Below are 12,605 nucleotides of genomic sequence, written 5' to 3'. Positions count from 1 at the left end.
TTCTGAATAGTCTTTTGGGCAGACAAAACAATTCTTCCGTCTGTGCACGGATACAGCTTTCCCAGTGGTGTCGAAGTTCCTCCGGTGTCCCGGTGGTTGGTAGGCGTAGGCGTCGCAGTTCGGCGATGATTCGGTACACTTGTATTTTGGTGGCTTGTACAGGGCCCTGTGCCATGCCCTGGTGGATTCACTCGGTCCTTGAATTACGTGGCGCGTTTCAAATCTGCCCGCGCGGTTGCAGTAACGCCGTGTGCCCCGAGATGGCGCGCACTCTCACTCTTTGTGGGGATCGTGGATTCCCCCTCCCCTGTTTCGGTCGAGTGGGGGTTAGGCGACGCGGTGAGCGCGCCTAGCCGTCCGCCATGTTGGCTCTCTCTCGTTTGGACCGCCGAGGCACGACGACGTAGACGTCAAGCTCATCGAGTTGTTCTTTGTTCCTGGCCTTTCGAACCAACGGTGATATATCCTTCCGGACCTCCGCGAGTAGGCGCGGTGTGCCTTTATTCTTCAGTGGCCACAAAACCTACATTGGTGACCCCGACGTGATCGGGTTGCATCGTGGTTCGAATTTCGACATTGTCGAACGGCGGCCATTAATCGGCCACGAGGATTCCAGCCTCGTGTGTAAGGAGCGTAGTCGCACTTCTGTGCGTCTTCATTCAGCAGTTCTTGCTTGGTAAAACACTCCGTGGGATTGTTCCTGCTGCAGCTGGTTCGTGGTTCCGGCTCAAAGTCTCCGTTGGAGAAATTTTTGCATCGTGGGATGCGTGAAGCCACCGACACCGGCGCCTTTTGCTGATCAGCGACGGAGAAGCGGTGCTGAGAGCGGCGACGAAGAAGCATCGTCACCGGTGCCTTTCTGCATTGCGTACGGCGCATCAAAGTGTCGGTTGTGAAAAGTGGTGCGAGCACGTGTGTCGTCGACAGACTCTCTTGAGAGCGCGGTCAAGGGGTTGGCTGCTGAAATGGCCAAAATGCGTATGGACATTAATAGCGTACTGCGAAATCGCGACCGTTCGGCGAGCCCCAGAAGTCGAGCGCGTTCTACATCAAGAGATAGGTCAATGTCTCGCGATATGGCGAGTGGACCTAGATTGTGCTATGCACATAAGAAGTTCCCTGATAATCCCAAGTGGTGTAAGGAATGGTGCGACAAGTTTGCAACATTCAAGTCGGGAAACTAATTGATCTATCCGTGGTTGAGACGGGCGCTGGAGGTTCTCGCGTGTCTTCCCGTCTCCACATTCGTGATCGTATTTCAGGAACGTCGTTCCTAATTGACACTGGTGCGAACGATAATTGCGCGTTTTGCGTTATTCGCCGGTAAGTTGTATCATGTGTTTCATTTCGGCATTCGCCAATTTTTTGCGCTTGCGGTTCCTCGGGGCGCTATTTTGCGCGGGGTATCCCGACGTCCGCCAGATCGTTTCGCACGTGTCGCCATTTTATTAACGCATATTTAGTTTTGCGCGTTCCGTTTAGGCGTCCGCCATTTTTGGCCCGCGTTGCGGTGTCCGCCGTTTCAGGAATGTACGCGCGTACCTTTTTTTTGGCTTCTGCCATGTTATTGTACGCAGTTTTTGCAGGGTCACGGACATTGTTTGTATAGCTTGCCCGTGTGTTCCCGTGTTTCTGTTTTCTGTGGCCGCGCGTTGCGCGGTAGTTATTAGTTTGCGATGTAAGCTATTTCAATGTGCGCGGTATATGGTAGTTAGTTATGTACGCTACATATTTTAATATCGCGCGCTGCATGACGTATATATGTACCGCTTTATACGGCTATGTGCATGGGCACAGCGTCAGAATTGGCGAGTACTGCGTCACCGTGTTTAGTAATTCCTTCTGTCGCAAGACCGAGCGTTTTGGGTCCGCGTTTGTAACCGCGCATTGTGATCGCGTTTTGCGTCCGCGCTTTCAGGGTTCGCGCATATATGGCCGTACGTCCCGTGTCCGCCTCATGTTTGGCGTCGCGGCAGAATTTTTCATCGACACGTTGTGTCAAGCGTTTTTGTATTGTTATAGCGCGTTGTGCTCATTGCGCACTTGTAAATTATGTATATATAGAGCAATTAGCTCTTACACATGTTGTAAATTCTGTACATAGCATTTTTTTGTTCCCGATCATCTGGGGGACGTGCCACCGGGTGCCCCTGGTCCTTCCGACCCTTCTGGCCGGAAGCGCGTTCCGATTCGGACTTACGCGAGAAAAAGGGTCACTTTTGCACCGGCAACGCGTGGGTAGGATGTCTATTCGTGTATTGTATGAATCGCTGCCCTTGTGGGTGTTGTGTAACACGCGTTGCATTTAAATATTAAATTGGAGTCAGATGAACGGCGGAGTATTCGCCCAGCTCTGGTGCAGAGCGAGTGCAAATTTTGCACTACGACGTTGTAAATGTTGTACATATATAGATTTGTTAATAAAGTGTCGTTGCACTCGGGGGGGAGTATGTGAGGATCGTGGATTCCCCCTCCCCTGTTTCGGTCGAGTGGGGGTTATCAGTTTGACCACGAATAAATTCATTCGAGCCCTAAACTTTTCGAGAATTTGAAGAAAGTGCAATAAAAAAGAATCTTATCTCCAGTGGCAGTTGCCTTTGCAGATGTGAAACAAATAAGATTGTACTAAATTCTGTCGAATTCTATATTCTACCCTTTTTTGTAAATGCATAAAGATGCGCAGTCTAATTCTGTTAAAAATAATGTATTCAGTTACTAGAAAGTTTAAAATAGCTTTAGTGTGTCTACACGATATACATATGTCACATCACATATTTAAACAATATTTGCACTATATTGTAACGGTTCTGCTTCCGGCGGAGATGTCGTCGCGGCGTCGTACCCTCTCGTGCTGAAATAGCTCGTCGCGCCGGGTTCGTTTATCGGCGAGAGAATCGACGGAAGCTGAAAATAGACGAGGTGCGCGGGACGTGAAATAACGACAACGTGTTTACGTATTTTCGGGCTCAATACTCGTACATTCGCGGACTCGTGTGTCTCGTAAACCGTATTACTGATCCGTGTTTCTAAGGACGATCCTGGCGTGATCGTTCATCGCGACGCGACGCGTGCACGTGGACCTGGTGCTCATACCGACGACTGGGTTCAGATACGGCCACGAGTCGGGAAATTCCCCGTGGCGGTTCTACGGTAAATGAAGAGGATGCTGCCCCTTCATTTAGTCGTCTCCGGTAGCTGTCGGAGTTCTCAGGATGCTGCCCGAGAGGTTTGTTCAGGATGCTGCCCTCTCTGTTTGGCGTGTATGCTGTCACGCCGGTGGGAACTACCGATGTCGAGGAGGCCGATGCTGCGGACAACTCGACATCGAGAGCGTGGGAACTAGGAAATAGTACCAGTAATACGTACCGATACTTGGGATGTGCCCAGGATGCTGCCCAAGCTGGAAAAGAGGCCCGTGCCTCGTTTGCATCGCCTTTTATAGGCGGAGGTTGGTGGTGGGGGATAACGGATGTGTGACGTCGAGTTTCCGTATCTGTTAAGATGGCGGAACCTCGACGTCCGTTTCCCGCCGAAAGTGTCTCGGAGCGCGGGATTGTATGTCGTGACGCGTTGTACGGACGGCGCGTTCGGTAGTCCTCGGCGTCGGTCGGCTGTGTTCGGCGCGTGTCTAGTGGTAACAGGCCTGCACCGTACAGGTCTGTTACAATATTATTAACTGGGCAATATTTTCGTAGGCATGCATTTTGTCACACTTCGACTATTACACTATTTTTAATGAATTTGACAGTTATTTCGCTGGTAGACTGATATTGTATATCAAAAACTGCATTTACAGAGATTATATTTCCTCTAAAAAATTCATGAAGTTGTAACATAAACCTAGAAAATTTAAAATAGTTTTAGTGTATCTAAAAGATATGTACAGTATTGTACAGTAGCGGACAAAAGTTTAAGACCGCTCTAAAGAAGACGATAACTTTGTTAATATTGTACTATACGATTTGAACTTTTTTGGGAAGCTAGAGCAATTAGTTTACTAAAGGATGTGAAAAGAAATTTTTTCAAAAATTGCAATTGATCGGAATTGTTGAAAAAATACTAAAAGTTGAATTTTTAATTTTTTTATGTCGGACTACATTAAAAATTTTTAAAATACGTTTTGTAGATCTGTGTCAATTAAACATATTCTGAAAATTTCGTCAAAATCGGTCGACATTGCAATGAGCAACAAACATTTAAAGATGGTAAAAATTGCAGATTTTCAAGATTTTCGGCAATAAATCGTGCAAATCTGCAATTGTGAAAATAGAAGATAAAGATGGTACACATTTTTAAATGTTTGTTGCTCATTGCAATGTCGACCGATTTTGACGAAATTTTCAGAATATGTTTAATTGACACAGATCTACAAAATGTATTTCCTAAATTTTCAATATAGGCCCACATAAAAAATTCAGCCTCAGTAAAGTTAGATTCTCGATAAAATGGGGTACTTTGAGCACCCCACAGAATTTTAAAAAATTGATATGATTTGATTCTGAAAAATGAATGTACAACATGTATATTTCTGTATTTTGTGTAACTCGTAGGACATGTCCTGGAGTCTTTTGTCCGGAGCAGATTGTTTCAGTACATTCTTGCCAATATAGCTGCCTCAGGGCTCTGCTACCTCATCAGCCTAATATAGATACGTTAGTGTTTTGGCCGCGCAATGTGCGCAAGAAAAGATGCACCATATCGGAACACTGGTCTCGCTCCCCGTGGCGGACCTAGTTCTCCTAGGTGCCACGAATAGCGAATATGGAACGGGCCTGAGGAGCTCCGAACTAGGACCGCCACGGGGAACGAGACGCGCGGCCGGGTCAAGGGGGCGTAGCCTTCGAAACTCGGCCGTCGCGAGTAAGTAAATCCGAGCGCTGATCTAGACAATATACAGGGTGATTCACACAACTTGCACACTTATATAACTCCCAAAGTATGCGTTGCACGAAAAAGTTTTGTATACAGAAGTTGTATGGTCTGAAGGGTCACATTATGCAGTGTATTTATTTTTTTCACAAGTGTAAGCGTTTCGGAGATTCGAAGGTCGACTGTGGTTTTTTAAATGGAATACTATATTTTTTATACCAAAATATGGAAGAATGTCGAATTCTGAGTAAAAAAGTATTAACTTCATTAGCCCGAAACCTAATAATTGACGAGTAAAATTTTCAGGAAGTGAAGTGAAATTACTCTATACAATGTATATCTCTATGTATACACTATACAACATACAATAGCTCTAAAATAACTTTAGATGAATCAACAGCGAACTTTATGCATTTATGACAAAGATGAGTAGGTGTACTTTAGAACAGTGAAAACATTAGAAGAATTGAGAAATGCTGTTTTATTGTTTTCAACCTATGAAACGTATTAAAAAAGAAAACCAAATACTATTTCATGGTGTGAATGTTGTGAATATTGTGCACATTGCGAATATTGCAACTATTGTAAATATTGAAAATATAGCAAATAAATATTGTAAATATTGTAAAATTGCAAATAAATATTGTAAATATTCTAAAATTGGAAATAAATATTGTAAATATTCTAAAATTGCAAATAAATATTGTAAATATTGCAAATATCGTAAATATTGTAAAATTGCAAATAAATATTGTAAACATTGTAAATGTTGTAAAATTGCAAATAAATATTGTAAATATTGCAAATATCGTAAATATTGTAAAATTGCAAATAAATATTGCCAATATTGCAAATAAATATTGTCAATATTGCAACTAAATATTGTAACCATTGTAAAATTGCAAATAAATATTGTAAATATCGTAACATTGAAAATAAATATTGTAAATGTTGTAACATTGCAAATAAATATTGTAAATATTGCAAATAAATATTGTAAATATTGCAAATAAATATTGTAAATATTGCAAATGAATATTGTAAATATTACAAATAAATATCGTAAATATTGCAAATAAATATTGCAAATAAATATAGTAAATATTGCAAATAAATATTGTAAAATTGCATATAAATATTGCATATATTGTAAAATGGCAAGTAGTGGTTGCAGATATTGGAAATAAACCTTGTAAATATTACAGATAAATATTGCAAATAAATATTGTCAATATTGCAAATAAATATTGTAACTATTGTAAAATTGCAAATAAATATTGTAAATATTGTAACATTGAAAATAAATATTGTAAATGTTGTAAAATTGCAAATAAATATTGTAAATATTGCAAATAAATATTGTAAATATTGCAAATAAGTATTGTAAATATTGCAAATGAATATTGTAAATATTACAAATAAATATCGTAAATATTGCAAATAAATATTGCAAATAAATATAGTAAATATTGCAAATAAATATTGTAAATATTGCAAATAAATATTGTAAAATTGCATATAAATATTGCATATATTGTAAAATGGCAAGTAGTGGTTGCAGATATTGGAAATAAACCTTGTAAATATTACAGATAAATATTGCAAATATTAAAAATAAACATAAATATTAAACATAAACAAAATATTACATTGCACACATATTATATTGTAAATATTGAGAATATTATATTGTAAATATTCCTAATATTCTATTGTAAACATTGCATATATTGCAAATAAATATGGTGAATATTGCAAATATCGTAAATATTGTAAAATTGCAAATAAGTATTGTAAATATATTGCAAATGCATATTGTAAATATAGCAAATGTTGGTAATATTATAAAATATTAAATTTTCGGTAAACATACCGTGCGTTTTGTTATTATTCTTACACCACAGTCGCTGTACGAACCAGTAGCAGCTCGCATCTCGCATCTACGTCCGGAGCGTACCAGCGGTGTCGGTAAATAATTTCCAGTCGTTTCTGATCATGCCTGTATGGCCGCTTATTATCAAAAATCAACTCGGTTGGAAGGTCGAAGGAACAGTGGATTGGTGGCTCTTAATAGAAATAGTAACCCATTATGCATCGGGCACGATGCAGAAACTAAATCCCGTGCAATAGGGTCTCGCGTAATCTCGGGGTTAGCCAGTCAGATTCGCGTCGCGTACACCAGTTATATGCTTATCGTCATCACGCACGCATCATCGGATGATCGTAAGCTCTGACAGTTCAGCACGGCGATTTCGCGATGAGGAGCTCGTACATCATTTTTCATGTGGCCGTAGGTAAGCTGAATAATTTCTTCGTCATTTTATTTCACGAATTTTCTGCTGGCTCGCTACGGTCTGGAAACCCGCTTTTCGAAGCTAAAAATCAATTTTTTAAGATTAGGATATTGGGAAAGTATTTTATATTTTAATATTGGAACTATTGTAACTATTGTGGATATTGTGAATATCGAAGTACATACAAAATTGAATTTTCGGCCGCCTTTCTATAATCTGAAAACCCGCTTTTTATGAACAATATGCAAATTTTCAAGTTTAAGATATTGAAAGAAATTTTATATTTAAATATCGTAACTATTGTGAATATTGTGAAGATTATGAATATCGAATTACAAACAAAATTGAATTTTCCGCCGTCTCACTATGATCTGGAAACCCACTTTTATGTTTAAAAGTCAGTTTTTCAAGATCGAGATATCGATTACATTTGAATATGGCGAACATTGTAACTATTGTGAATACTGTGAATATTCTAAATTTTGTGAATATTGTGAATATCGTGAATAGTGTAAATATTGTGAATATTACCGGTGAACTTTGTGAAGATTGTGGATATCGATAATAATAATCGAGAATAATTATTGTAACTATTGTGGATATTATGAATATCGGAGAACATACAAAATTGAATTTTCGGCTGCCTTTCTATAATCTGGATACCCGCTTGTTATGAACAAAAGGCATTTTATCAAGATTAACCCTTTGCAATCCGAATTGTCTTTCAATTTCATTGCCAACAACTCCGTACTATTTTAAGTGTTTTATTTGATATTTACTTCAATGGACAAATCCTTGACTGCCACTTATTTTGAACAATTTTCTTTAAATTATTTGTGGAACTTACATTTGTTTTTAACTAAAAAATAAGGAATTGTAAATATTACGAATACAGTGAATATTGTGAAGATTGTGAATATCATGTTACATACAAAATCGAATTTTCGGCCGTCTCACAATGTTATAATCTAGAAACCCGCGTTTGGAGATCAAAAGTCAGTTTTGAAGATTGACATATCGAATGAAATTTTTAAATTTTAATATGGCGAATTTGGGTCTATTGTTAATATTGTTAATATTGTAACAATTGTGAAGATTGTGAATATCGGAAACAAAATAAAGTTTCTAGTAACCAATAAAAATAACATGAACTAAGTAGTATTACTTTATTATTAAAAATAAAATTGATGTTTTTCCTTCGTATACATACAATTGTGGATGTGGTGTCACAATGAAGGGATTGTACTATATCGGATAATCCCGATTCTTCTAATATTCAAATTATTCTGCGCGTGGGAACTAATATTAACATTTACTATTTAAAAAACTATAATCCTATTAATGGTATTAGTTACTCCATTAAAAATTAGAACTCTTATTTAAAAAATATAGTAAGTATAATGTAAATAAAGTAAATATAGTAAATGTAATGTGTAAGTAAGCATAATGCTAAAGAAAATTAATTTGTGCCAATATTGTAAATATTGTGAATATGGTGATTTTTTAAAATATTGTAACTATTGTGAATATTGTGAATATTATATAATATATATTGTGAATATCTTGAAAATTTTTTTGCAACAGAATAAGATCCTTTCAGAGCTTCAAAATCCAAATTATTCTGTGCTCAGATATAACATTCTAAAGACAAACTCCACTCTCTTAAAATAATATGTTCTAATAACAATAATAGTATTCTCGATCAGCAGCAGTAGTAGCCAGCGTAAATCTCAGCGTATTTCTCGAATTTATATTTCACGTATTCCATAAAACGTTACAAACCTGAAACGTAAATATAAAATACACATTTGGAAAGTAGAAATCAGTTTGTAAAATCATACTTATTAAAATTGTCTTTAATAAAAGATATCAGTGAAAATTAATTAAAAAATAGTGTTTAACAAACGTAAGAAATGTTTAATTACCTATAGTTAGAAACTACAGTCGTTTAAATATTTTTAGTGAACATTTCATTGCAATAGCTCTAATGGTTCAAAAGTTATAACTAGACTGCGTATCTTTATGCGTCTATGGCTCATAAAAATTTTCAAAAAAATGCTAGAATATAAAATTCGGTAGAATTTAGTAAGATTTTTCTGTTGGATCTACAAAGGTTGGTCCCATTAAAGTATTCACAATATTCATAGTATTGACATTATTCATTATATTCGCAATATTCACAATGTTTAAATTTGAAATTTAATTCAAAAAGTTTAAATGATAGTTTCATACAATTTCGTCCATAAATCACTGAACACTTACCTATCTTCAACAAAATGGTAATTAAAGGATACAAGCCTCTAGCTTGACTTGATTGTTTTATTTTGATTAGATGCAGCCATTATACGATAACATTTGTGTGAATGCAAAATTAAACATATATATGTACTATTTGAATGAATGTTGGAAATAAGATATTGAAAAATTGTGGGACGATTTTTTTTATTCAACAAAATTCATATATTCATATTATAAGATTTAGTTATAAAAATCTTTTGAAATAGAAGTTGATCAGTATTCACGTTTCTACAAAATCCAATATACAAAAATTTAAGAAAACCTTTTCTTTTGTGTAAACTGGGGATCACCTTGGTTTTTTAAATTTTACTATATACAGTCGGGGACAATATTAAGTGGACACTCTTAAAAATCGCATAACTTGTTTAAGATTGGTCCGTATAGGTCTTAAATTTTCTTAAGATGTTAGACGGACTAGTTTGGTAGAGAATGAGTAATCAAATAATTGTTTAGATTGCAATTGGTAGGAATCATACAAAATTTTAAAAATGATGTGTCAACTTTTTTATCTGAGCCAGTAACGATAATTTAAAAAAATGCGTTTTGTAGATTTCAGTAAGTTTTATACGTACTGAAAATTTCATCGAAATCGGTTAATGTTGCAATGAGCTACAAACGTTTAAAGATAAAAGCTTAAGTCTTGTCAGGAAATTTCATCTTTAATTTTAACTAGACTGCGGATCTTTATGCGTTTATAGCAACATTGAGAAAATGAAATTCAAAATTGTTGGAAAATTTTCGAAATTGAAGATGCCAATATACGATTTTACCTCTATTAAAATCGTTTAGGATAGAAATAACATTGAATTCAGTTTCCATTTTTTGCAATCGATGCAGACAATTCTAATAATCATTAAGGGAAGATATAACTTTCAATTTAGTTTCGAATCGATGCAATTCTGTTTTCTAAAGCCTATAGTAATTTAAATGAATATTTGAAAGGTTTAAATAATTTTCGTAATAATGAAAACATTACACACGTTGGGACTAGAATATATTTGTAATTTAATTTTCAATTCCGAAAGAAGTAAAGAATTAAAATAAAATTAAGGGTAGATGTAACATTCAATTTAGTTTCTGTTTCTTGCAATTGATTCAGACAATTTTCATCCTGAATAGAGATCCGCAGTCTAATAATCATTAAGGGATGATATAACATTGAATTTACTTTCTATTTCTTGCAATCGATGCAGACAATTTCTATTTTGAATAAAGATCCGCAGTCTAACTATAACTTTTAACTTTGCAATAACTCTAAAATACTTCTGGCCGCTAAAAGCGGGTTTCCAGACCATAGTGCGCCTTCCTATTAAAAGACACACTCGATAACAAGGTGTCTGCAGTCGTCATTCGCCTATGCCTTGCGCTTTCCCTGTGCAAATTCATATTTGAATAATTATTTAATGGAACAAATATAAGCTGTGCCGTTTGCAATCTTTTTGGAACCTTAATATGAAAAATTGCAGATTAATTTATTCGTTCTCTGGACGAAAAACTTTCCAATATTAATTAACACAGGAAAAGAGACAGCTTCCATAATTCTCTAAATATTTCATTTCGATTCGATTTTTGAACATAAATATATAGTATATTGCACACACACACACATACGTAAATAATAGTAAATATTCTAAACATTATGAATATTGCAAATGTTGCGAATATAGTGAATAGTGTGAATATTGCGAATATTGAAAATATTGTGAACAATACCAAATGTCGCGCGGTGTTTATCCATGTCTCGCATCGACCGGTAAACTCCTTACTTTGAATCCCGAACAGTTGTGAATATTGTGAAATCATATTCGAATAATTATTTAACGGAATAAATATAAGAGTTGTGCAGTTTGCAATCTTTTTGGAACCTTAATATGAAAAATTAATTAGTGAATTCCATCTTGAAATTAAATTACCGAAAATCATACTGTTATTTCTTACTTTTTATAACACAGTATCGAATGTACAATTAATTATTTAAATTTTTATGAGTATCAATTAACACACGAGAAGAGTCTGCTTCCATACAAAAAGTAATTCTAGTCATCTTCATGCGAATTTTCTTCTGAATAATTTTACTATTTGTTACTTTTCTTACTTCGGTTTTGTAACACAGTATCGATACAGTATAAATTTGTTACGAGATAGCGAAAAACTGAATCGAATCAATCCTGTGGCACATTTTGTCAGCTTCAATTTTGTATAGAATGGTCTTATCACTAGGACGCATAGTTTCCGAGATATCCGCGCTCAAAGTTCACGAATTGTGAAAAAGAAATTTTTGCCTTATTTGACTAGCTTCAGCACAATTCGAGAAGTTTGAGCGCGGATATCTCGGAAACTATGCGTCCTAGCGATAAGACCGTTCTATACAAAATTACAGCTGACAAAATGTGCCACAAGATTGATTCAATTCAGTTTTTCGCTATCTCGCATAGTTTGCCAGATATCTGCGCTCAAAGTTCACTAATTGTGCTGAAGCTAGTCAAGTAAGGCAAAAATTTCTATTTTACAATTCGTGAACTTTGAGCGCGGATATTTCGGAAACTATGCGAGATAGCGAAGACCTGAATCGAATCAATCTTGTGGCACATTTTGTCAGCTTTAATTTTGTATCGAATGGTCGTATCGCTTATCGCTGGGACATAAATTTGTTTAAATTTTGAACAGCGTATATGAGAACAACTATTTATCTCAACACAATTGAACGATTAGTGCTTTTCAAAATGGCGGACGAGAAAAACTTTGTTTTCTAGACTTTCTCATCGATTGCACCGGTTTTATGAACGCTTTTGTTTGCTGTACGAATTAGTGTATATTGTTTGTTTAGATTGAAAGCGTACAGTGACTACCATTAACATGGATAACATTTTTAATATTGAACTATACGATTTTAACTTTTTTGAGAAGATAGAGCAATTAGTTTATTATTGTATAAAAATACTAAAAGTTGCATTTTAGAACTTTTTAATGTGGGTCTATATTGAAAATTTTTTAAATATTTTTAGTAAACCTGTGTGAATTATATGCATTGTGAAAGTTTCATCGAAATCGGTTGATGCGGCAAAAAATGACTGGCTTTGAAGATGTAAGAATTCTTAGATTGATTACAGTTAGAGGCGGAAGATCGTAACTTTAACGTTCAAG

General features: G+C 35.8%; 1 protein-coding gene across 1 annotated transcript in view; it reads left to right on the top strand.

Annotated features, from left to right (window-relative positions):
* The first annotated feature begins 6,801 nt into the window (after positions 1-6,801).
* Positions 6,802-12,605, top strand: part of LOC143212604 (carbonic anhydrase 2) — a 68,485-nt gene continuing 62,681 nt past the window's right edge. The window contains exon 1 of the mRNA XM_076431545.1: positions 6,802-7,163. Coding sequence (XP_076287660.1) covers positions 7,127-7,163 — 37 coding nt within the window. The 5' untranslated portion in view covers positions 6,802-7,126. The remainder of the gene's footprint in view (positions 7,164-12,605) is intronic.

This window comes from Lasioglossum baleicum, chromosome 10, assembly GCF_051020765.1.
Source record: "Lasioglossum baleicum chromosome 10, iyLasBale1, whole genome shotgun sequence".
Lineage (NCBI taxonomy): Eukaryota > Metazoa > Arthropoda > Insecta > Hymenoptera > Halictidae > Lasioglossum > Lasioglossum baleicum.
The sequence above is the reverse complement of the archived record's forward strand: the minus strand, read 5'-3'. Positions and strand labels throughout refer to the sequence as shown.